The 26709-nt window shown below is 45.9% G+C and overlaps 2 protein-coding genes across 6 annotated transcripts; both read right to left on the bottom strand.

Moving 5' to 3' along the window:
• Positions 1 to 3885: 3885 nt before the first annotated feature.
• LOC133970435 (uncharacterized) lies at positions 3886 to 10091 on the bottom strand. 2 transcript variants are annotated; one of them, XM_062407250.1, is made up of 4 exons: positions 10000 to 10091; positions 6870 to 9035; positions 5059 to 5144; positions 3886 to 4786 (listed from the first exon to the last, which is right to left on the bottom strand). In XM_062407250.1, exons 2-4 carry the CDS (start codon positions 8974 to 8976, stop codon positions 4682 to 4684), a joined length of 2298 nt encoding a protein of 765 aa, XP_062263234.1. In that variant the 5' UTR covers positions 8977 to 9035; positions 10000 to 10091; the 3' UTR covers positions 3886 to 4681. The 2 variants fall into 2 exon arrangements, with proteins under 2 accessions (XP_062263234.1, XP_062263235.1); XM_062407251.1 differs by lacking the exon at positions 10000 to 10091 and adding an exon at positions 9345 to 9479 and having other exon boundaries at positions 3886 to 4783.
• A 338-nt stretch (positions 10092 to 10429) lies between these two features.
• On the bottom strand, positions 10430 to 16682 carry LOC133970417 (uncharacterized). 4 transcript variants are annotated; one of them, XM_062407221.1, is made up of 6 exons: positions 16517 to 16682; positions 16138 to 16219; positions 14368 to 14532; positions 12684 to 12828; positions 12506 to 12586; positions 10430 to 12006 (listed from the first exon to the last, which is right to left on the bottom strand). In XM_062407221.1, coding segments are annotated over exons 4-6 (900 nt in total). In that variant the 5' UTR covers positions 12685 to 12828; positions 14368 to 14532; positions 16138 to 16219; positions 16517 to 16682; the 3' UTR covers positions 10430 to 11188. The 4 variants fall into 4 exon arrangements, with proteins under 4 accessions (XP_062263205.1, XP_062263206.1, XP_062263208.1 ...); XM_062407222.1 differs by having other exon boundaries at positions 16138 to 16201; XM_062407224.1 differs by lacking the exon at positions 12684 to 12828.
• Between the last annotated feature and the right edge of the window lie 10027 nt (positions 16683 to 26709).

The following is a 26709-nucleotide window of genomic DNA, read 5'->3' as shown; positions in this document are numbered from 1 at the left end:
AGCCACATCACACAGTTGATTGGCTTCCAGGCAGATGTCATGGGGAAGGGGGGGGGGCGGGGCAAAGGGTGTAGACAGAAGGAGTGCTGTGATGTTATGTAAAGCTGGTTATGTAAAGCATGCTGTGCGGTTGCGTAATCTTTTCATAATCGGAGGGTGGTGCAGATTTAGATGCCCCAGTTTCCCCCTTGTTCCCACAGCGTGACACTGGCACAGTGTGCTGGGAGCTCCGGTTCAGCCGGGGCAGCCCTGGCACCACCGGCTGTGTTGTGGTTCTCCACCATGACGACTCCATAGCTCCTCTCCTGCCACGACCCTGCTCGTGATCTCCTGCAGGAACACAAGCAGATGCTGTAGGGTCAATAACCCCCCCCCCCCCCCCCGTACACACAGTGTGGTTCAACCGCTCTACACCCCGTCACACAGATTATATTGTGAGTGGACAATAAGCATTGTTACATCTCCTCCACTGTGCAGGCTTCAGAGCGCCACCTACATGTCACATGGGACACTTCTGTTTTCCTTCTGTAATTCTTCCAGACTTCCTAAACTATGAGAAGCTTTATTACACACTTGACATTAGGGATGTAAACTAATAACACTTTGTTCATGAGCAGCAGCAGGAGGTCGTGAGAGTCTAATCGTTTCCAAACTTCTCAGTTTTAGCCAATAAACACCGAATGTTAAGTTTCTCTGACTCGTTTCCCAGTTCAGTGTAAAAATCCTTCAGTTGTTTTCTGTGAAATCCGACAAACAAACACATGAAAACATGATCTCCATCAGCTGAGGTAATTTAATTCCGTTCCATTGAGATAAATTAACAAACCTCTGACTAATGAGTTGTCACAGTTTGTTTCTCTAATCTTTCCGTTAGGGGCAGTAACTCAGTAAAGTTGTTGTTGTTGTTGTTGTTGTTGTCCTCGTATAACCTTTCTCTCCATTTCACGTCCACCCAGGATGTGATCTTCACTTCCATGTGACGCCTGCCTCCTGATCCCAGTCGGCTCCACACATCGGGCCGAAGGGATTTTCTTCTGAGTCGAGGGAGAACACTGTCCTTCCTTTAAATCCTGAAATAGAACGGGAGGCGGCTCAGCGGAGAGGGAAACCGTGCAAAAAGAGCTTTTGAATATTTGGCTGAAAGGGCTTAACTCAGAGGGAGCTGCCCCCCCCCCAGCCAAAGGCCCCAGAGATGGAGGAGAGATGTGGGAGATTAGGATCTAATTTGGAAGAAGGATTTATCCCGGTGTGACCGCTGCCGTCCCTGAGACCTGAGCTCACCCTGCTCCACCGGCTCCGACCTGGAGACTCACAAACAGTTTGACATTTCTGTGCAGGATTATATAAATAATGTGTTTTCAAGCTGCTTCAGACTTTAACTCTGACTTCCACCCAGATCGATCATCAGAAGAGAGAGTTACTGTATTCATCCTTCTGATCTTTCTATTTCCAACGGAGCCAGGATTCATATTCATCAAATCTCTGAATATGACGGATGATTCTCTCGCTTTGTTTCTCAACCGATGTTGTTATTGTTCATTAGCAGCAACAGAAGGTTAAACCCAATCCATAAATCCTTCTCTGTTGTGGTTATGATGTAAACAACATGTGCACCTTCAATCTGGTGGCGCCTCGGTTCTCCTGAAGCCGATGACGAGCCGGTAAAGAGCCGATTAGTATGGCTGTAGACAAAGAGTTGTTTATGACTATTATAAATAAAGCTCCTTTCAGACGAGCACTGAAAGTCGAGGCACTTTCCTGAGGGGCTGAATGTCCAGAACACAAATGTCAGAGTCAGTTGTTGTTACACATTGAGGAACTTAACTGGTGATTGATTTGGAGCCGACGCCTGAAAACGTCTTAACTGACTTTTGACTTTTCTTTTACCCTTGATCCACGGCAGGTCACAAAGGTCAAAGGTTTGGTTTCCCTGGAGTAAAGTTCCCTTTCATTATGGGAGATGGTTTCTGCTGCACATTTTCTTTTTCGTTATTAACCAACTGTTTGTTTGACGCCGTCAGAGTGAAAATAGAAAACCTGAGACAAGAGGACGTGACTGATTTATGTGACTGTGTCGTAACATGGCATCATGGAACTAGACAAGTGAGATTTCATTGTGCAGAGAGAGGAGGAGGAGGAGGAAGGAGGGAGGGAAGAGGGAAAGAAGGGTTTGTTCAGGACAATGGTTGAACTTACCAGGGTGTGTTCACTCTGCTCTTACCTCATGCTCTCACTGTCTATTCATTCATTCCACAGAAACAACACGTCCTCTGTGGAATGAGAAAATTAGACTTTATATAAACACACATCGGGCGGGGCGGGGGGGAAAGGCGGGGGGGAGGATTTCTATATATGATGCAACTCATCCTTTCAATGAACTGGAGAAACGTCTCCGTCAGAAACACCCGCCATCTAGCAAATGTTGTTTTTATATAACTTTTAACTCACTCTTCATTAAATCCTCCGTCTCTTCATGTTATTATTTCATATTCAGTCAGTAAAAAGCTGAAAGATCTTCTATAGGAATCAGATTTATTGATACAGACTTAATAAACATATGGGAGCAAACTGTTGTTCTACACAGTTAAAAGTAATGATAATGAACTTTGTGTAGCACCTTTCATACAAGAAATGCAGCTCAAAGTGCTTTACATACAAATAGATAAAATACAATGTTAAATTGTAATTCATATTAAAGAACACATTTTAAGAAACATAAAAACATGAAAAGGAAATTAAGATTCTCATGATCCATGACTTTGATCTGCTGTTTGCTCTTTTTTTCCAGCTGTTACATCTCTTCTCATTCTCAGTTTGTTTTCCTGTGAGTCCACAGCGTCCTGCTCAGTCTGTCCCCAGATCAGTGTGTAGCTCCACTTGTCTTCTGTCCAACACGTCTTCCCTCCTCTGTGGATTCGTCCAGAGACGAGGACGAGTCCTGACGACAGGAAGTGGTGGGGGTGGGAGGAATGAGTCATCCAGCATCACTCCATTGGGTTCAGGTTGTTGACTCCAGCAGCATCCCCCCCCCCCACGCTGAAGAAGTGATGACGTCAGAGCCGTCCCCCTCTCTCCTCAGCACCCCCCCACAGAGCTCCCTCATGGTGTTGGATGAGCAGAGTCCTCTTGTGTTGTCAGTTCTTCTTCAGCTGTGGAACCGGGTCACCACTGACTGAGTGAAACCCAGAGACTGTGCAAAGTGACACCAGGGAGATGAGCTTGGTCTCCAGGACGTGTGGGGACATCGTCTCCTGGACAGACTGGTCTCCACCTCCTGTCGTCCCACTGCTGCTCTGCTCCTCACTAACAAGCCCCCCCCGTCAGTCGAGTGCACTTAGAGAAGATAACAGCTCCGGGACACTCGTGTTGTTGACATGTTTTCTGGTTTGTTTGTGTTCTGAACATGTGTCATGTAGGACACACAGAGAGACATCCCCCCCCCCCCCCCCCCCCCCCCCCGCCCCATGTTACTGCAGGAAATGACGCAAACAAGCTTTTAAAGAAACGTTTTCTCCACCCTGGTGTAAATGGATTTGTTCATGTAGCTCTAATTAGGTGACATTAATGAACATTCTTATAAAGCTGCTCTCAGAGCTCTGGATTATCTCCTGAAGTTCTCCAGGGAATCCGAATGTCTGAGTGAGAAGCTCCGGACCTTCTCTGGAGCTTCTCCCACCAGCGCCCTGTAGTCAAACCTCCAGAGCAGGATCCAATGAGCCTGAGTGAGAACAAAGCTCCTGACAGTTCAGAGGTGTCCCAGTGCCCAGTTCAGTTCGTCATGAGTCCCAGTTTGAGATGAACACTGGGATTTTGGTCCATTCCAATATTTACTTCCCTTCACTGACATGTGGAGTGTTGAAACGGAACCAAACAGAATCTTAAGTAATTAATAATTTGATTTATTGGAGATTGAGAAGTCGACACAGAACCTTCTACATAAAACAAACTGTTTTCAATATTCAGTAAACAATGTTTTATGAAGGATGTTTCAATGATGAGCTAATCTTATGTTACAGGTTTAGGTTTGAGAATCTGGGTTTTGATTAATTTCCATTAATAATAACAGTAATAATAATATTAATAATGATCTGCAGTGCTTTCATTACTTTGAATAAACAATGTAATTCCCATTATCAAGTCTTAATGGACGAACAGTGGATTATTTCCTCTTGGTCTCTGAGGCTGTACTGACCTCTGCTGGTGGATAATACAAAATCCAATTCACCCCAGATGGCTGCATGGTTTTGAATATGAATTCATATTTATTGGTATTGGTATGAAAAAATGTATTTCCTATATGAAGAATCAATCAAATTGTAATTTATACTCTGACGTCACGAGTGTGTGACCCTGTGATAATTCCCATCAGAGCAGTTTTAATCTAGAGGTTGAAACTATTTATTAAAATGTTTATTGAAATTATCACAGTAAAAATCAATTCATAGAGAATAAAAGAGACAATTTGTGACTGTAGATTGTTTTTATTTTAACTGCTGAATAATCAGCGCTATAGGATATATAAAAAAAGCAGATTTGACACAAGATAAAAGCAGAGATAAAAGAGGCAGACTTGTTATCTGTCAGCTGTAACTACTGTAAGATTGTTGGTTCTAGTGATTCCTCTTCCTCTAGGTGCAGCTCTAGCCTGGTAGATATCTGAAGTGTAGAAGCAGGTCCAGGTTCAGTTGTCTCCCTGGGACGACTGGTCCCCGTTGATCTGGCCGGACTCCCAGCGCTGCCACAGAGGAGCCTTGTGACCTCCGGCCCGGTGAACCTTGGGCTCCTGCTGTGGGATTAGAGGAGGCAGCAGGATTTAGAAGAAGAAGACGGATCTCAGCTCCTTGTTCTTGTGTCTCTGAACATGAATTAAATGGAAAGTGCAGAGAATGTAAAGAATTCACAAGATCCATTTCAGAACAAAGAGTGAAGAGAGTGTAAAGAGAGAAATGACAGAAACGTTTCCCTGACCCTGAACTGGTCAGAATATTAACACAGATACAATCACACTGGGATCCGACCAGTTCTGTGCACACAACATATTTGCAGTTGACACATCACCTGCGACTGCTCAGATTTCTGCTGGTCTCTCCTGGAGGGTGGAGGCCACACACGCTCCAGTTTCCCTCTGGACTGTTTCCTGACGTCTGCAGGACGGGAAGCAGCAGTGAGACGGATCATATCAATACAAAACACAGGATTTTAAATTATTCATCATTTCTCACACATATTTAGACCAAAACCACATTTTCTGCTTGATTGTTTCTGGCTTATTTCTCCCAGTAACTCGAGCCTCACTTCCAAGTCCAGTCGAGTTTCACAGTTTATTATATTGTGTGGTGTTTACAAAAGTTCATCCACTGTGTCGACCTTCTTTTGATAAAGCAGCTCCAGGAAAGTTTTGCACGGCTCAGCCAAAAATCCTCTTCTGAGATAATGACTCTTATTTACTCTTGTTTTTCAACCTCAGTGTAAATTCCAATGTGTTGTTAAATAATCTCTTCAAACCGACTGGTCATTGAAACATCTGCTATCAGGCGCCTATGAAACACAATCCTAGTAAATTGAGCAAAAGGAAAAAGAGAATCCTTATTTGTATTCTTATTATCAAATTGAGTTTTCAGTTACAGTTTCATTATGTTTGAGCACCAAAGGTACTTGTTCAGTAAAAACTCTTAGTTTGGATTCAAATTGAACCTTTAAAGATATTAACCCTGTGATAGAACTTCTCCTGTGTGACTCACTGAACTGGTTCAGGAGAGGAAACGCCCTGAAGAACCAAATTGGCAAATATGTTTGTTGGCTCCTGGCACCAGTTCTCTGCCTCACTATGAACACGCCGGGGTAAACAGCCTTAACAGCTCGAAGAGAAAAACCTAGTTGGCATCTGTGATCTTTATTAAACTGTGTTGTTTGTCATTTCTCATTATACTGTATAATTGACCTCATCATTGTGACGTCTTCAGTGTTAGAACTGTTAACATGTCGTGTGGAGTCGTCTCTGTGTATCGGTGCCACATGTTCAGTGTCGTGGACGGATCGGGTCAACACTGACCACTTCCTGCTGGAGGACGTGTCATTTCCTGTGGTTGGGCCCAGACGCTTTATTCTGCTGTCTCATGCAACTTCATCATCTTCACCTCGAGTCGACACACACATTGTTATGGAGCTAGTCACAAAATGAACACGGTGCCACGAGATGACAAGCTGCCCGGCTGAGTCAGGTCCTGAAGCTCTGCTGCAGGAGACGCAGCCGTCGTCTCCCGTCCTCTGTCTTCTCTGCAGGACGAGGACCGGCCCCGGGTTGGAGCTGGAGCACACACAGCCGGTCCTCGTGCTGTCACTCAGCCCCCCCCCCCCGTGTGCTGACTCACAGAGGAGCGGCGTGCCCTTAACCGTCAGGGACAGAGTTGACACTAAGATGTCGATAAGGCCGAGGGGATGACGCAGTGTGAGGCTAATGTGGAGAGGCGGTCGTTAAAGTGCTGAGGCCGAGTGTCAGAAGAAGAGATGTGCTCTGGATAAAGATCTAAGTGAGACTCATGTGACACAGACCGGGGCCGAGGGGACGCTGATGACTTTTTAAACTCTGAATTAGTTTGTCTTCAAAAGTTTAGTGACGTTTATCACATGATCAAATTAGTTTTTTACTGAAGTTATTGTTTGCAAAGTTAAACAAATTAACCTCCTTGGTTCATAATGAAGTAACATCAACTTTGTGTGTACGACTAATTATCACTTTACAAGTCTTTTCATAGTTGTACCTTTGAAATGCTGGAGAGTGGAGGCCTGATGGAGGACACGTCCCTCAGGACTGAGCTCCATGTCCTCCATGCTGATGTGCAGGGTGGACATGTCACCTTCACACTCACCTGCCACCAGCGTCTGTGTGACTCCTGTCTTCTCCTCCTCCCGGCTGCTCCTCCTGTTCTCTCCATACAGGGTGCTCCTCTGTCTGCGGAGCTCCTCCTCTCTCTCTCGGGTCTGACGGATGTCCTTCTCCACCTCCGGCTGCAGAGCCAGGGCTGGACGCAGCGTGAAGAAGGGGTTACGCTGGAGGATGGGAGATTCTCGGCCCTCCCTGGTTCTGCTCCTCCCCTGGGCAGCGGAGGTGGAGAAATCCGAGCTGATGGAGTCCATGCTTCTGCACAGGCGTGAATGCTTGTCTTGTTTTGCGTAAGGGGACAAGCGGGTTTTGTCTCGTGGACCCCCGGTTGGGCTTCTTGATCTCAGGTATTCAGGACTTTTCTCTGTCTTCTCAGAGGTTTCTGACTTGTGACGCCTGAGGGAACTTTCCAGGGAAAACCTCTCTAGACTCCAGGTGCGCTCCAGGACAGAGGGATTAATATCTCCTCTCATTAGGGTGGTGAGATGTTTCCGGAGTCTAGTTGGACCCTCAGGGTTCTCCTGCTGGAAAGCCTCAAACAGCAGCTTGGTCTCCTCCAGCTTGCAGATCTCTTCTTTGCTGTATCCTCCTGGGATCTTCCCCTGGCTGACCAGCACCAGTTCTCTCTGGATCTCCTGACTTATCTCCTTCTGCATCTTGTGCTCAGAGAACTGCCAATCGCTGCGCTGGTCCACCTGGGAGGGGAGTGGCTCGAGGGAGATATTGGTCTTAAAGGGAATCTCCAGCACATCTGGATTATCTGTGGGATTGAAGACAGCTCCAGATGTCTGCAGGTTCTTCTTGGCCTGGTTTTCCTCTTGGATCTGATTCTCCATGGAGGTGTCAGCAGCTGAGAAACTGTGCTGGGATGAAACATTGGGAATTTCACGAGGATCGATTGGAGACAAATCTGTCGGCTCCCATCTGTCCCTTTCATCATCATCAGTGGACAAAGACACTCTTCCTTTTCTACTCTTGTTCTTTTCCTTCTCGGTCACATTCACCTTCGCTCCCTCGTCCACGACCGTGTGAAATCTCTTCTCCTGCATCTCAGCTCCATCCGTCAGATTCACTTCTCCTGGATCCACCTCAGTCTCTAACTCCCCCTGTTCCTTACCTCTTGTCTCTTGGGCCGTCTCCATCATTTGTCCGTCCTGTCGTTGCTGCACCAGCTGCAGACGTTGAAGCAGTTTCTCTCCCTGTTGGATATCTGATGCTATTCTCCTGCTGCTGTCTCCCGTCTCCCCCTTTGTCCTCTTCGTCCCTTCAGAGTCTTCGGAGGTGGGCTGTTGGGACACTTGTGTTTCGCTGCTGCCGCTCTCTCTCCTCACCCAGTCACTCTTCGTCAGTCTATAGTTCAAAGATCTGGTGTCAACATGGTCTTCATCGCTGTTGGTTTCCTCTGCAGGAGTCTCTGGTTCCTGAGGCTGACTGGTGTTTGGTCCACTGGGCTCTAAACCATCATCTTTCCCAATTCGACCAGGTAGTATTGGTACATCTGAGTCTGTCTCAGTAAGACTGTAAATGTCCTCCTCGGTTTCCGTCCACATCACAGCATCCACAGCTTCTTCATCTGATTCTGTCCCTGATGGATCCTGAAATGTTTCCATCAGACAAACAGTGTCCTCACTAGATGTTTGGTCTTCATCAGCTGGTGGCGTGAGGACCTTGATGTTGGACGGTGATGTGGCGTCCACACGCTCCTCAGAAGTCTGTGTCCCTCTGACTATTACCTCATCCACCTTGGTCTGTGCTGCCATTAACTGCCTCTCACCATGATGCCAGTCTAAGCCGCCGGGATTAGCTCTATCTTCTGTGGCGTCAGTTGCCCCAGTTGAATTGGTCACACTGGAATTATTTACCATTCCACCTGTGCTGCCCTCTGCTGGCAGCAGAAGAGCACTGGAGGATGGAGAAAGAGGAGGAGGTGGGATGAAGACATCATCTGCGCCCTCGTCATCCATCAGGCCGTGGTACCTCCTGATCACTGCACGGGCTTTGGTTTCATCTTTTAGATTCTCACCAGACGTTTCTGATTGGACGTCGGGGGTGGAGGGACGAGCGTCCTCTCTGGAGACGAGACCTGGGTCCATGGGGACGAGCTTCTGAGACACGATCAGCTGTTTCCTCTGTGATCCACTTCAGTTCTGCCCTGTTTTGATTCAGATGAAAAGAAAATGATACTGAGGTTACTTAAAAAACCTGTTTGAACAGAAAAGAAGCAGCTTATTATTATTCTTAATTATTTACATGATGAAAATATTCCATATTCCATTATATCTGCCGCTACGCCCTCATCGACATGGACAGAATAAAGTAAGATGGAAATTTCTTTTGATATTTTGCACATTCATAAATCCAGATGAATGAGCACAGACCAGATGATCCGGCACCTTTCTGTAATTCTGTATTCCCACTTTGTGAGTAATCAGCTTTGCTCGGTCTGTTTTGGGACACGCACCAGGTTCAATATCCGTCCTGCCCGGTTGGACTCGGACACACTCGTCTTCTCCAGACTTCTCCTGTCAGAAGCAGTTTTTATTCCTCGTTACTTCCTGTTCTCGTCTGGTTAATGCTTATCATCGATCAGCCTTCTATCTAGTGTTGTGTGTTGTGTGTAGTGAGTCACAGAAAGTGTGGAGACACTCTGCAGCCTCTTTCCAACACGTCTCCTCCTTAATTGAAAATATCACCTCTGCTTAATCGGGGCTGCATGTGTGAGTCTATATTTACACCTGTGTTCAGGAGCTTAATGCCAGCCGCTGCAGTTTGGGGATTATCAGCAGCAGCACCACCACACTTAATATCAAGCTTATGAGCAACAAGACATAATAACGTGGATTAAACGAGCTTAACCTGTTTGTTCCACCTTCCAAGGGACATGGTCTCCTTATTGTCATGCAGAAGGTTCTTGTAGATTATTTTACTGTTAAAAAATTATTCAAATACTTTGATATGATTTGATTTTGACTATAACACGAGCTCCTGAGTCTGTGTTCTTGCTATTGAAGCTCTACTATTAAAACCTGCCAGAGAGAGAGAGACGTGTAACCGGAGAGTAAACGAGTGCAAAGGTCTGAATCATGCAGAAAGGTTTGAAGGAAGAAGAGACCCACCTGCTCGTAGATCTGCAGCCATCTTCTGTGTGTGATCACCTGAGTGGAAATATGAATGATCCGGCTGAGGATGCAGCTGATCTGCTTAGCAGCTGGACTTCCTGTCCTCTGTGTCATGTGAGCAAACAAAATCCTCCTCGGTTCAAATCACCCACAGGGACAATGTAGTGACAGGTCTCGTTAATGTCACATTCAACTGCCTATAGAAGAATTTAAAGGGTGATTCTGGTATTTAAGGACCTGGGCCCCATGTTTATCAATGTCCAAAATAAAGATTCCAAAAGTTCTTACACACCCACATTCATAAAGACAAGGCCCAGGCTGAAAAATACTGGAATCACCCTTTTAATGTTAGAATATTTCCACACTAAGATATAGAAAGTGAAAACCAGTCCCTTGTTGTGCTTAAAGAAATCACACAATACATGAACACAATTATATATTTCTTTAATAAGCATATATTCCAGTAAACAGCCAATGTAATGAATCTGTTTCATACCAGGTCCCAGTGAGACCATAATAAAACACGTCAGTAAACAGGACGTAATCCAGATTGTAGAAATACTGAGGTCACATAGAACCTCCAGAAACGACTCACATCTCGTCCTCAGTGTTTCGGATTCTTCTTCATCAAGTATTCATTTCTCTTGTTGAAGGTTAAGAACAGAGGATGTCACACGTTGTTAAGATCTATGAGTAAAATTGTGATTTGTGAATATGGGCTATACAAATAAGATCTGATTGATTGATTAATTAAATTCAATTAAACCATGATTAATCCTCTTAATGCTGCAAACTGTAAATGTCTTTCCTCTCCCAGTCCTCTTTGGTTTTTTTTAAACAGATGGAATAGTTTCTGGCTTTTAAGGAAATATGACAAATCCCAATGTAGAGAAAGAAAAGGTCACTTGAGGTGAGACTGCACCGCTGCAGGAGGGAATACTGAAGTGCTCCCCTTTGTCCACCAGGGGGTGGAAGTGGCTCTTTAATCACACCTCTTATTAAAAGGTCTTTAAACATCCTGAGGCACTGGTTCTAGGACAAAGTGAAGGGGTCCGAGCTGAGGGACAAACCACTGGGACCCTGATGGGCTCATACTGGTGTGCACTTAGATAGATGATCATTGAAGCAGTGGTGTGTGGTGAGAGGCACAGAGGTTTGAAACAGGACTGAGTCCAGAGTCTTTCTCTCACATGACCGAGCAGCACCGGCAGGTCTTGGGCTTGGAGGTGTCTCCTGTCTCTGCGCTGCTGGGGGACAATGGTTCACGCAGCCCCTTGTCCCCGTCCTCTCTCTGGACTTTAGCTCCAGCTCCTTCCAGGGGAACGTCCTGAAGCTCTCTCTCCACCTCCTGCTCTGCTGCCTCGTTCGACCCTGACGGAGGTGAAGCAGCTGTTTCAGGCTCCATCAGGTACTCCTCTCCGTCCTCGGTGATGATGACTCGCTCCACGGTGAGCATCCCTTCTTCCTCCTCTTGGCCGTCGCCTTGGCCGGATGTGGCGTCCGTGTATCCCAGGAACAAAAGAGTCACGGGGCCGTCCTTCAACCTCGGGTCGTCCACGTCCTCTATTCCCACGTCTCCACCAGCCATGATGTCCTCTCTTCTACCGCTGTCCTCGACGCTCGGCTCGGCCTCTAAGACGTAGCTTCTGTCCAACACGTTGTCTTTAGACGCAGCGTGATGGGTGGAGAAGGACGAGAGCTTCTCCTTCAGGATCCCGGAGGCTTCGACCTTCTCCGTCTTCACCTCCGTCACGTTGGGAACGACTGTGACCTCGTCCAGCAGCGCCTCCATCCCGACCCCGTCGATGAGGCTCAGGATCTGGCCGAGCTCCTCGGTGGAGGGTTGACCTCCTGACCCCCCCACAGTGTGGATGCTCTTCCTGCCGTCGTCGAACACCGTGTGGACCCGCTCGCCCCCCCCGGCTGACGTGGGGGCCACAGACTTCACGACGGTGGCTCCCGTCTTCGGGTCCCGCTCCACCTGCACTGTCAACATCCCCATGACTGAAATACAAAGATTCAGATGGAGGATGAGAGGAAAACAACTCTCAAGGATTAACAACAGATAAATATAGATTCCTTTGTGAAGGTGAAAGGTTTAAAGGTTCACGCCGGGTCAGAGAATCACAGCTCCCAGATGGGACAAAAAAACTAATGAGTGGAAAATGACAAAGTGGGTTAAACAGAAGTGAGGTTCAGCTCAGTGGCTTCGTCAAGTCGTGGCCTGAAGGCTGAACGTGGACAGAGAACAAACGGGTCATTGTTCACATGAGAAGAGAAAAGAGACACAACTGAAGATTCCTGTTACAGCCTAGTTTTAAAATCGTGTATATTTCATGTTCGTTGGTGAATATCTTGAAACTCTGGGACATTTACTGAAGGGCTGCAGGGGGACGGGTGGAGGCGTCGGGCACTGATAAGGAAACGTGAATCCAGTGTGTGAGTTTCAAACCTGTAACTACCCCACATGATGTATTTTATATTACGTCTCACTGAGTCTCACCTGATCGGCCATCGTCGCCACTTTCATGAAACATCCTCTTCGCCATTTGATTGGAGACGTGATCATCAACCTCTTCTCTCACTGAGGAGGAAAAGCACAGGACTGTAAACACAGAGGAGTCAGTTAACAGAAACACTGGAGTGCTTTTACTTTGAAACAGGTACAGGAAGTGTCTTACTCGACTGTTAGAAGCTCGTTAACTCTGAGTGTAATTGATCTCAGGCTCGACTCCCACGGGCCACGCTGCTCGAACCCGATATCACAAACACCAGACGCTCACTCATCCACTGTGACTTCCTTTTCTTTCCCTCTTCTCTTCCTCCCTGCATCAGGTAAACATGGGCTCAGAAGCGATGGAGTCAACTTTTGCCCTTCGTGGTGCTGTTGTATAATCGAGATAATTTTTTTTTGGTACAGTCAAAGTAGAGCTTCTCTTCAGACACGGCTCCATTCTGTCAGCTGGAGTTAACCGACTGTTCTTCAGGCTGAGATTTAGTTATGGTTCATTATCATCTGTCAAGACATAATAGATTCTAGGACGACACAGTCACGGGGGGGGGGGGGGGGGGGGGGACAAAGAAGAGACACACTCTGATGGTGAACTAATGACGACTTCTCACCACAGCAGCCTGTGGGTAGAGAACAGATAAGTGTTGATGCTCTTCAGCACCGGGTTCGAACCTCTAACACGAGCCTCCATCGAGTCACAGCGAGCTCAGTCATTTCAGTCACGCTGTCGGCTGCCAGGGTCGGGCCGAGCTAAATATATATAATACAGTACATTCCAAATAACAGGGATACAGTCGGTTGAGGTTAAAGGTCACAAATTAATAAACTCATATGTATTTGTTATGATTCATGTACAAAGATGCTTGATTGATTTAAGATAAGAGAAGAACGGAAGATTCGCTGCTGCTGTCAAAGTGAGAAAAGAATGAAATCGGAAATAAAATGACACAAATAAAATCATAAAATATTGTTTGTACAAAAGTAAACAAAGAGGTTCAAAGTTTTTAATGATATATTCAGGTTTAGTTTCGAGTGGAAGAAATCAAACTGAAAAACAAACACAGATAATATTCATCAAAACAAGCAGGTCATTAAATTCAGGGAGAAGTTCTGGTGTTGTTCTCTGATGCAGTGAAATTATTCAGTTGTTGTATTTTTTATTCATGATACATAATTTAAGGTGCACAACTCGTCCCAGTTGTTTGAGGAAGTAAAATGTTTTCTGTTTGAATTCAGGAGGCCAAACTGAATTCTGATTGCATCACATGACCCTTGTTTCTATATTCACTCATGGGTTAGTTCGATTTCTTTTCAAAGTTCAGCCTTGGAGGAGTGTGTGTGTCTGTGTGTGGAGGGGGGGGTAGTGGCACTTCACAGCCACAAATGATTTCAGGCTATTTATGTTTCCAACCTTATTGAGCGAGAAGACACAGTTCTAGTCGGAGGTTCTGTTGGCTGTGTGTGTTTCTATCTGTGTGTGTGTTTCTATCTGTGTGTGTGTTTCTATCTGTCTGTTTGTGTGTGTTTCTATCTGTGTGTGTGTGTGTTTCTATCTGTGTGTGTGTGTGTTTCTATCTTTGTGTGTGTTTCTATCTGTGTGTGTGTTTCCATCTGTGTGTGTGTGTGTTTCTATCTGTGTGTGTGTTTCTATCTGTGTGTGTGTGTTTCTGTCTGTGTGTGTGTGTGTTTCTATCTGTGTGTGTGTGTGTTTCTGTCTGTGTGTGTGTGTTTCTATCTGTGTGTGTGTGTGTTTCTATCTGTGTGTGTGTGTGTTTCTGTCTGTGTGTGTGTGTTTCTATCTGTGTGTGTGTGTGTCCCCTCACTGTTCTCACAGTCACATCTGCTTATCTCACCTGATAGTGTCTGAGGCTCCGGCTGCAGCTGCACAGTTCACACACTCTTTGTTTTCTTCTTCAGTCGCTTGCTCCTCTTCTCTGGCATCAGCTGCCTCCTCCTCTTCCTCCTCCTCTTCGTCCTTCTCTTCGTCCCCGGGCGTCTTTTGACTTTCGGTTTGTTCACTGTAACACACACAGACACACACACACATACAAATATGCAAATTACAGCTCAAATCATAAATGATTCAGAGCGGTGGACCAGGAGTAAAGAGACGCAGTGTGAGTCTGTTTGTGTGTTTGTGTTCGAGGCAATAATCCGTCACAACATAGCCGCTTCCTGTTTGATGTTGTCATGCTTGATATTGACGTGTGTACCTGATAAAAACACACACTCGCTGCTACATGGCCGATTTTTTGTGTGTTTGTATTTTGCAGAAATCAGAGTCTGAAGTCTCAGATATGATTTTCTGACAGTAACACATAATACGACTTCCATTAGTTCAGTGTTGTCCTTGTAAAGCATCAGGGGGGGGGGGGGAAGCATCATCTATACCAACTCTACTCTTTTCATAAAAGCCTTGAAAGTGTTTGCATCAATTCTCAAAGCTTCATTTACTTCCATTGCTGCAGGAAAGATGCAAGTTACTCATTTCCTCATTCGTTTCAAATGATAATAATAAACTTGCCCGATGTGCAGCTTCAGATCTGTTGTGTCCATCAGTGGCCGGTCCCCTCACATGGAGGGTGTGGTCAGGGGAGAAAGAACCAAACAGATGTGATACTGAGAATATCTTCATCTCCTTCGGGATCAAAAACTCACATTTAGTAGAAAACGACGACAACGCAGGCGTTGATTTATCTTCAGGCTAAACACAAAGTGTCGCTGCTGCACAGACACACACATGCCCCGAGGCAGTGGGAGCTCGGAGGAGGCAGATTGTGTTTTCTTCTTCTCAAGGCTGTGGCAGTTTGCAGGATGCAGCTCTGAGCCACTGACCACATGGGTCTTTAAAAGGGCGTGTCCTGCTGGGAACAGTGAGGTCATTAATGGGATCCATACCGACCCAGTGAGAAGGATCCCTGAGCATAATGGGCTCTGCCGTCACCACTTCCTCCAGGAGCGTTTCAGTCGAGTGTGTTTCCTGCTGTGGGTCGAGCTCCTTAACAACTGGTTCTCTAGGTTTCACCACATGTTAACTGATCTGAAAACAGCTTGTTCATGTCAGAGCGACTCCTCCCCTGAGCACTGGACGTCAGCTCGTGAGCAGCTCGGGCCAAAGATGTGACGAGAGGGTGGGACACGGCGGAGGTCAAGTTTTTAACATGAAGCAGCTGGAGGTAAACAGTGGAAACCATGAGGTCACATCCCGACTTTCACTTAAACAATTACAGTAGAGCTCAACGGCACTTTTAGAACGTCAATAAAAGTTAATTTCCTTTTCATTCATCCATCAACGTCTCAGAAAATCCTCTTTTATATTTAGTGTTGAACGCTGAATCGTCCAATTGTAGCTGTCATGTCTGTGGCTGTTGTAAACATCCACCAATCACAGGTGTCGCTATTACACCTGAGGATTGTGGGTAGTGTAGTACTTCTCCTTGAAGTCATGAATAAAACATTTAATATAAAAACTTGTGGCTTCTACAGGAGAATATAACTCTCGTAACCTGTGGTGAATCTACCTCGGATGGTTTTATAATATTATGGCTGATAATCAAAACTTCTCTATCAAGATAATAAATTAGATTTTAACTTCTTTATTAAAAGTGTTGATAGATCCTGACCTGTTCCTGTGTCGTGTTCATTCACCGTCCTCGGCTTCTTCTCCTCTTCCTGCTGTCCAAGTCTCTGCAGGTGAAAACGATCCTTTAAAACAGAAATAAAACACGTGACCACTCGGAGCCTCTTGGTCCTTTCCGTCTCAGTTGTTAAAGGGTGTCAACAAAGTCGGCAAAACTAATAAAACTGTGGGTTTCTAGAGTCTGTTTGTCCAAAGTCTCAATGAGTAAAGTTCAGTCCAGCCTGTGAGTCTCTGCTCGATCCTCTACTCTCACTTTCCTGCTCCGGCTGCAGAAAGTGTCACAATCATCAAACTCCAATCGACAAACAACACAACTTTCCTGTAACTTCATCTCTTCACGATCACGTTCTGACGAGTCTTACCTCTCAAGAGCAAAAATGTCTTTTAATATTTAGTCCCCCAAACAAAACAAAAAAGACACTGAAGCAGCTGCTGCACTCTCCTGGTCTGAGAGTTCTGCACTTCTGATGGTGGGTTACACCCGCTTTCTGATACCAGTCTGTGGTAACACCCCTCTGCAGTCATGTTCCCCGAGGACAAGGACGTCTTCTGTATGAAAGCAGAGAAGAGAGGGAGGGGGAGGGAGGGGGAGGGAGGGAGGAGTATTTTTAGGGGACGTGACCACCAGATTAGAGCGGCTGATACAGCTGGCAGGGAGCAGGGATGCCGAGAGAAATAGTTCAGCACATTGTCCGCATGCTGACTCCGGATCAGTGCCGTTAACCTCCACTGCCAACATGCTGAGCTCCATCACTCTCTCTCTCTCTCTCTGGTGAAGTGGGTCACTGGTGTTTGGGTTTGATTCATTTCTTTCTGTCGTCCATTAGACACGAGGTCAGGGCGGCTCCACTCGGGCCCTGCAACCTTTCATTTCACAGACCAGTGACAGGCCACGGAGTAAACTGGGGGGTGTTCTGAGCGTGCTCACCAGGGGCAGATCGAGTCCGAGTGTTCCACCGAAGTGACGCCGGTGGTGCGGTGAGATGGTTCTGACTGGAGGTGAAAGGTCCAGTTGGTTTGAGGCTGAGACGGAGATGGACGGTGAGAGGGGGGGAAAGTGAAGAGAGACATCCGTTGGTTCTTCTTTGCTTCGTGCTCTGGATCTAACATTTAAAATAAAGATTAAATCAATGTTTGAATAAAACGTCCAAGTTTTCTCTCTGTGATGGAACCCACAGAACGATTTGTGATGAATGACGTGAGATGTGTTGTGTCACAGCCTCACTGCAGAAACACCTACAGCATCAATTGATATTACCACTGCAATGTCGGACGCATGTATTAAATATTATCACACCATTACACTATTGTAACTTGACATTATTTACTCTAAATATCAATAATTGATATGATAAATAATATGTTGAAATAACACTTTTCAAGCTGGGAGCATAAAATGATTTCCAGTGCAGGGAGACGACATCAAATACACACGTTTTAAATTACAAATGACAATCACACATAAAGAACAACAGCACAGACACATATAAATCACACAAAGGTTAACGACACATAAAACAATTAGAAGGGCTCTCAGTGAACGCCCCCCACGCAGTTTGTGCACTGGTGTGTAACAGCGGGTGAACTGTGTGTGTGTGTGTCTCACTCTCTCGCCCAGTGCAGCGGCGGAGGTCTGATATAGAGACGGAGGGGAACCAGGTCGATATCGATCAGCTCACACTGCGACTCTCTGATCAGACAGAGATCGGCCTCACCCAGGCTCAGTCAGGCGGGGAGGGGGGGGGGGTGTGAAGCTGAAGTTAGCTCCAGCTCACATTCCTCACACGTTCAACCTGCACTCTGAACCTTCTCACCAGTGTCCAGGGCCGTAAAGTGCACTCGAGCTTCACCTGTTGAAAGCACGTGGCCCTGGACTCGGGGGTGTCCTTGGCTTATTGTGTAACTCTTGATGTGTCGGGGGGGGGGAATCCGCTCCAGCTGCCTCCACATCCCTCAGAGGAGAAACGTTTCTGGATAATTCATTTATTGGAAGTAAAAATCAATTTAAACAACGATTTCAGCCTTGAGTGGAACAAACCTCTTGTTATTTTCGGCCCTGAGGTTCAGACTCGCTCGGCAGCTTCAGACAAACCGAAGCTCCTCGGCTCATCATCCTGTGACGGACTTCAGACGTCACATCAAAGCGTGTCTTTGAAGTGCGGCGGCTCAGAGCCCCTTTGAGACGGATCATAATTCACCGTTAATGACTGTTTGTTGGCTCAGCAGCAGATAAGGGAATATCTGCTCCGGGCTCCAGAGTGCTGCCTGACGAGTGGTGCGCCGCCCAGAGAGAGAGAGAGAGCTGACTTCAGATCTGCTTCTCATGTCGGGAAACGAGGTGACGGACCCTGTGGAGTGTTGAGTAAGATCTTTGTGCTGCTTTCTGATGCTGCGTGATAACTTCAGCTGTGAGGAGGAGATGATAATGGACCAGTTGTGATTCTGACCTCTGTGCACGGGGGAGGGGGGGGGGGGGTCTCATGCAGAGGTCACTGACTGCAGGAGCAGGAATACCAGTACAATACAGGGATATCAGGCTTATTTTGGTTAGTGGGTTCTTTCCAGGTCTTTCGGTTTAAGAGCAGGACTTTTTGATTTTTTATGTTCCCTGATGCTCTCACTCGAAACCCAGCGCTTGCACTCGAATATGCCCAGAAGCAGCGTGAGGAGAAGAGCTGAAGCTTGGGCGCAGGAAATCTGAGCTTAAGGTGTACCTGCGTGCCAGCCCATGGTTTTGAGTGAGAGCATTCAAAAAAATCTGAATATGAAATCAATAAGTCCTCAAACTGCCCTGAGACAGAAAGACAACGCTCTGGAATACAGAGGGGAAAACCTCCACACCACTGAAGGTGAAGGAGGAACAGCCGGAGCTGCAGTTACAGTCGAGTTACCTCATCATCTCACCCACAGAAGTTTGTCACTGGAAGACAAGCGATCAGACAGGAAGAACAAAGTCGAGCAGAGATCACAGGAAACACCGACATGGAGACCAATTAGATCTGAGACACACAACGACACGAGGCCACAGGTGGAACAGGGACTCCTGCAGGACGGATAATGAGGAGCTGCTCTGCTGAGACGTTTCACGAGGTCACTGACAAACCTGCAGGGAGCATTATCTACACACATCGACACACTTCACGACTTGAAACTCAGCTTTGACTTTCAAATATTATGTTAGGAAGTTTGTGGGGGTCTTTGAGTGACAGCTGTTTGTTGTGTTAGTTTTTGTCGTGTGTCGTCTCTTTCTTTGTTACTTTGGTTTCTGTCTGAACCACTTTCCTAAAGATGATAAAACCACTTTGACCCGTCGTGAGTGATCCGATCACAAGTGGAGAGCTCTGTGTTCATGCAGTGTGAACACATCCAAGATACATCGAGGATCCGGTTTGAGACCTGATCTCTCAGACCAGATTCAGAAGGGACACTTTTTGCTGTGAGCTGTTTTTGTGCAGAAACTGAAGAAACACACAGTTGAACCCTTGAAGTAGACGACTCACATGTTCATAGTTCTTCAAATATTGACGTAAAATGCACTATTCCACAGTCTTTATTTAAAAAACAATACATTATCTTCAACATATGTGGTTTTGTGTTAGCATCTTACACAGCCGTGATGCTACTTGAATATTAGTGGTCCTCTTTGGCAGCTCCTCCTACAGCTGTCTGTGAATCCATGGGTTTGAGAAACTTTCTCTCCTCTGGTCATCTACGCCCCCCATCCCTCCACCCCTCCATTCATCTGCACATGTACATCCATCACATTACATCACATCAATGGCCATCCAGGTATTAGCCTGTTCCGTCTGGTTTCTAATGTGAACCTCCTGTTTCTTGCTCCAGCCTTCGAGGTCTTCCTCCGCTGTCAGATGCGTAGTTGTCGTCTTGCAGCACAGATTGTGTGCGCTCTCGTGTGTGTCTGCCCGTGTGCAGCCTGATGTCAGTGTGACTTACTTCATCATTGGCTCAAATCAGTATCAACGCCCCGGCAGTCGAGGCGGCTGCTGCTGCAGATGGCTGCTGTGTGCTCTGCTGCCTTGAGCTGCTCTGTCAAGTACTTGTTAATTAGAGAGAGGGGACGCTCGTGCTTCCCAGTGGAGTGCGTGCTGCACTGTACAGCCCTCAGTGTTTACCCCCCCCCCCATTCAAACAGCAGATCAGTGGAGTTATGCTGTTGCTCACTGTTGCACACTCGTCCTGCTCCCTCGGATTTCACTCGCTCTCCTTCAGGCTGTGATCTTCTCTCTCTTTTTTTTTTTTGTTTGAAAGAAAATATGTGTGTTGTCTTGAGTGCGTCTCAAATTCTACTGCAGTGGATACTGACCTGTGTGTGTGTGTGTGTGTGGGGGGGGGGGGGGGGGGGGATATGTCCTTCCAAAGGCCAGATGACTGGGAAAACTTAAAAAAAACATATAAGCATGCCATCTCCCACTCATAAGCAGATGTTATAAAGGAATAAAGTACATGTACATGTACTTACTCTTTAAGTTCCAGAGACATTTTGATTTATGTCCATTCAGACCTTCCTGCAAATGAAGGCTGATAAATGAAAAGGCAGATAGCTGAATGAAACCAGCCCTTGCACAAACTCCCCTCCCTCCACCTACAGATTCTTCAGATTCTTCAGTTCTCCTGCAGCGCTGTGGGATTACGTGGATGTGAAATGAATCAAAATCTGAGTGAGACGATATAAACCCAGCCTACCTCTCCCTGGGATCTGTCCCTCCTGTTGAGGGAACTCAAAGAGCTTCTGCAGCAGCCTACATGTCACCCACATTCTCCATATGGAAACGTATGATTTCACCAAGTGTGCTCTCATTGATCCGCCCACATGGCAGCCGGGGGGGCCTTGGCATGCACTGGCACTTCACCAGCTCCCAGAGAGAACATGCAACATGCACTGGAGTCGATGGACAACATGCTCCACGTGAACCATTCTGCAGCAGTGTCTGTCTGTCCTCCCACTCCAGCTGCAGATTGACTCGAGCTGCGCATCGCTGCTTAACACACGTTTATTCAAAATGGGCCAGAGAGCGCTGGAGGGGCTCACACTCAGAAATCAGATGAGTGAAGGAACTCCAGCTCGGTACTCTGCAGCCAAATCTGCATATTTCCATGATAGAGATTCGATTTAAGTTCAATACCACTCATCAGTTTTTTAATTTACTTCAGGACATATTAACTCCTGCCCTTCCTCTCCCCCTCTGCCCTTCACCCAGTATCTCTCTCCTCCCTGTAGAGTGGGAGGAGAGGGGAGGCAGGGCTCAGCAACAGATATAATGGGGTCACACTGCATGAAGAATGGGGATTAACCATCACTGAAGGTCAATGTATGCTGCTAATTGCACTTTAAAGCGGCTTAAAGAAGTGTGAGCCCCATAGGCTGAGAATGAAGATGGATGTAGCCTCTGTGATGTCTCCAACCTGCAAAGTGCATGACTTCACCTGGTTCCTAATGCACAGATGAGCACGGAGGTGGAGCACAGGTGGAGCTGGCTGAATGAAGACCTGTTTCCCATCTCCGTCATGTTTTCAGGCTTTTAAGAAATCATGTCCCAGTCATCAGCTCAAGCAGCTTAAACCGATGAGTGATATGTAGAAAGTATAATTAACCTCTAAACTGAAGCTAAGCTCAGAAAGTTTTAATTGGCTGTTACAAGATAACCTCTGTTCCTTTACCATACTTATCCCTTTAAATAGCATAAGCTCTCAAATTGGCCATTTCTGGATGGATCCTTAATTCATCAAGTATCATCACATGTCAAGAAAAGCATCCAGGGAAAGAGAGAAAAACTATTTCTGCTAAGACGTTTCCTCCTGATGCATGTGACCAGTGTCTCGATGCCTTTGTGAATCAAAGAGCTCTTAACCTCAGGAAACCTGGGATTCATGGAAGAGACTCATCTCCCTCTTTGCACACAAGCTCATTAAAACACACAAATAAACGACTGCGAGGCTTTGACCTATTTTTTGGGATCCAGACTTTTACGCTGATCTAGAGAGACGGTGTCACAGAGGACTCGTCCAGGCAAAGGTTGAATAAGATTAATTAAAAGAGAAAACTTATCTTAATCCAGTTTCTTTCATAATGCTAATTATATCCGTGGTCTAGTGATATCTAGATATTTGTTTCTTCAAATGAACAAAATACTTTCATGGTGACATTTCTAGTTTATATCACTGGAGTCCCTCAGGGTTCAATGCTGGGTCCCCTCACATTACTTATTGGCCTCATAATATGGAAACACATCTTATGATATCATAACTATTCTGATGACGCTTGGCTCTACATATCCCTGACCTCTGGAGACGTAAAACACGTGACATCTGGTTAGATTCCCAACAACCTCAGGTTAGAACTCCTGATGTTATCTTTGAGCTCTGTTTTAACATAACATAACATAACTAGAACTGAGTTTTGTATTTTAAAATATACGTCCAGGGTGAGAAGCTTTGAGTCTCCTACCGACGCAGACGATTGTCTATCTCCTTTATTTATTGAACTGTATATCAGAGTTTATGTTATTATTCCTCATGTTAGCGCAGGGAGTCTGGCTGCAGTCGTAGAGCAGCTTCATCAGGAGCTTGGGTGCGCTCTGGTCGCTCATTAAACCATCTGAACGAGTGGATTGTGTTTCATAAATGTTGATTTATGAGGCCCAGGTTAACCATATCTGCCGGGCTGATGAGAGAGTAATGGCACTATGGAGCAGACAGGCTCATCAATTATTGAATAGGAGAGGGGGGGGGGGGGGCTGCCAGAACGAGCGTGAACCCTCTTCTTCGTTGGTCTGTAATGAGTCTGAGAAAGACAGCTCTGTTATCTGCAGGTAAACCAAACCACATCAGGGCGGAGGATGTGTGTCCCAGCGGTGAACGTCCATCACGTCCATCACGTCCATCACGTCCATCACGTCCATCACGTCCATCACGTCCATCACGTCCATCACGTCCATTACGTCCATCACGTCCATCAGCCGACAGCTCATCGTGGGCTGCAGGGCCCTCAGAGACCTACAGGTCGGGTTCAGCTCCTCAGTCTTGAGGATTCAAGCTGGGACAGAACGATCAGGAGACAACACGTCAGAGAAGAGACTGTTGAGTTGATGATAGAAGTTAATACCAGAACACCTCCATCATGGAGAGAAGCTCACCTTTAGGTTGCATCCGCACCATGTTTTTGTTTTGAACAACCTCTTTCTGATTGGATCTTCTCAGCCTTGATTCGTCAGGCTCCAGTCACATGACCCGTTTATTCCCGAAGAAAACCACTGACTGTAACTTCGAGTTATTCTCAACTTCAACAGCAGGATAATTCAAGTAGCTCCTGACGTATCAGGAGTTTTAATGTACACAGAAGAAATGAATGTGATGAATCCATCGGGGACACGAGACCAGCTGGACCCTCGTCTTCCACCTCCTCACCTCTTACTCTGCCTGTTGCTCCATCTGACCTGTGACCTCTGACCTCCACCCCTCTTCTCCTCCTCTGTGTCACCAGCACATTGAACTGTCGTTGTGTTAAACAGAGACACTGCAGGAGCATCTGTAAAGATTCTGTGCAGATGGAGCGTGACGAGTTGTCCCTTCATCCCACTCCTTCACCCCCCCCCCCCCCCCACACCGCTGCATGCGCTCCTCTTCAGCATGTGGGCGTGTCTTATGGCAAACCTCAGCCGCCTCGGGCGCCGATCTTGATGTTTGTATCTCAGTCAGCGAGATGATGCTCTCACTCAGTTCTGTCATGCAGACCCATATAAACAAACCACACACACACGACTCCAGTGTCTCCTTGTGTTGTGTTACCGTGTTAGACGCACAAACGATGCTGTCATTCTTACTTGGGAAAGTGTTTTGACTGATTGATACGAGTCTAAGTTTTGTCTCGATCCTCTGAGACAAGTCAGAATCAAAAATAAAATATGAAGAGAGAGAGGAATGGAATCGCTGTCACACTGTCACGGACGTACTGGGACTGGGAATCGAACAAATCCAAATGTCTGTGTCTCACCTCTCAGTCAGTCGTGAGTATATTACTTATTAAAGCATCGTTATATAAGATCACTGCAGTAAATCATGAAGATTATAATGTGCAGATTCGGTTTAAACTTTTCAAACATTTTGTCTTTTCAGAGACTGAACAGTTGAAAATATTGTTGTATTGAAAGTTGAAGCAGTGCAATATCCTGGGATATGAAACTAATGAAATATTGATTTGGAGTTAACACACATGACAATATCATGTAAACAGTTGAGTGCCTCTTAAACTGTTTACCTTTCTTTCTGTCTTGACACAGTAACATAACATGTGAAATCCTGTTGTATGTATAAGCTCATAAATCATATTCAAGATGAATTTATTCACCCAAAAAATATAATGATATTGCTACAGGCCTTTTAGAAGTGTCATATTTCTATATTAACCTTATAAAGTCAATGTGTAGATAATACAGTGTTAAAATCAGCAGATAAAGTAAATATTCATGATCATTTCAGCTGAAGTTTTTCACCTTATCATAAAGTTCTAGTGTGTTGTGCTCATCTCATATTTAATGTCTTTGCTGTGTATCTTGTTCACTTGCAATATTCAGATCAAGCACAACAGTTCATTTTGAAGATACCAAATTGTGACCAGAGTTTCGAGGAGCAGGTACGGCACATTTCCAGAGACAGTGAGACAGAGCCGGGGACAAATCGGTGGCAGCAGTAATGAGGACGATGACAGTGATGCTGATGGGTGGCGGTTGTTTGTCTGGACCGCAGCCAGCACGTTTGATAGAAGAGACGGGTCGGTCTTCTCGTGCCGTCGGGGACGGACACGCTGAGCGGCTGCAGGGAGTCTGTCTCCTGAGCACTTGGGTCACATCAACTCCATAAACTGTCTTTGTTGTTCCACGTCCACCGGTGAGGACGCACTGTGACTCGTCCCTGAATGTTTACTCTGCGTCTGGTCCAATAGGAAACAGACATTCTGGATTCTGTCTGTAGTTTTATCAGCGGTCCTGCAGTGCACCTTTACCCGGTCTCCTCTGACAGGACATTTCACTGGAGTAGCTTTGCTTGTTCTGAAGCTTGAAACCTCCAATACTCCAATTTTCACAGAAATAATTCTGCAGGTTTGAGCGATAATGAAGTTGGTGTCTTAACTTATACAACTTGCAAAGTGGAAGAGTTCAGGTCGAATACCAGCTCCGTCAGGGATGTGACTGTTTCAGGTCTTTTATAATGACTCCTGACCTGTTTACACATTGAGAGATTTGGATCAAGATTCATAATTGGTTTGGCACATGAACATGAGACTATGAATTAAAAGAAATTTGACATATGACATGAAATTATCAGTAAAAATGTAGACTAAGAAAACAAGATCAAATTTAAAAATGATATCTGATTATGCCAATACAAGGAATTCAAAATAAAAGGAGAATACTTCAAAGTATATAAATAAATTGATATTTTGCAATTAGTTTATTATTGTAGATGCCGACATGTGAGGAGAAAATCTATTATATTGTATTTATATTGGACAATATAGATCTATTCATATGTTTTTAGTGTGAAAGAGAAATATTCTCTTCTGAAATATAAATATAAAGTCACATAAACAATGAGCCTAAGTACAGCAGCTCATGCACTTCACTGCATCATCATCATCATCATCATCATCATCCTCATCATCACATGACTTCCTTCCCACTGTGACCAGTAACGATGCTGCAGAGCCTGAACCACAACAACATCCACAGAGACACCAGAACTTCAGGTGATCACTTCTTCATCGTGGGATAAAATATCTCTTTAATGTTTCCTGTCATTTGCTTTCACGCAGGTTTACAACCTGTCACTTACATGAGGCACCGGTGAACTGAGTCTTCAGCGTCCTCGGCCTGGAGACACGTCCGTTTACATCTCATTAGGAGACGCTCTGCCTCTGTGTCCTCAGCCTCAGGACCCATCTGGTGCGTTCACAATAACATGCATCGTTTCCCCCGGTGCCCCAGGGGCTGATGGGGGGGGGGGGCTCCATGTACAAGGGACCACGCCTCTCTGGTGTAAGGGGGGAAATCCAATCACATGAGTTGGAATTTATATTTCCTAATCACCGTGGAAGAGGAGGACACCTGCTGTAGAGCCCCCTTGGTATCTGTGGAACCTCGTCCTCGCTCTGTGGTGATGGTCGGTGTGTTGAGGCCTTTGTTCAGCGAAACCTTCCTGATGAGGTGCAGGAAGCAGATCAGTGGAAAAACAAAGACTCACTATGAGGGTAGTTCATGGATCGTGACGAATAAATCCTAGTATTCATGATTTTGGGTCAGATCAAAAGCTGGTTTCTTGATGAGACTGTTGGGTCCGAGTGGCCACGTGCACTCTCCTGAGCTTCCTTCGAGTTATCTCCGTGATAATCATCCACACACTCGATCCTGAAACCCCTGCACACCACAACGGCCAGTAGATGTAATAGAGACGAGCTGGTGTGAGAACAAACCCGGAATAGAAATCTCCTGTTGGGTGTTGAAGTGACAGAATCATCCGAGGACCCGGTGAGAGGAGCTGA

The sequence above is a fragment of the Platichthys flesus genome, chromosome 16, assembly GCF_949316205.1.
Source record: "Platichthys flesus chromosome 16, fPlaFle2.1, whole genome shotgun sequence".
Lineage (NCBI taxonomy): Eukaryota > Metazoa > Chordata > Actinopteri > Pleuronectiformes > Pleuronectidae > Platichthys > Platichthys flesus.
Note: the sequence above shows the minus strand (reverse complement) of the source record. Positions and strands in the feature narration are given on the sequence as shown.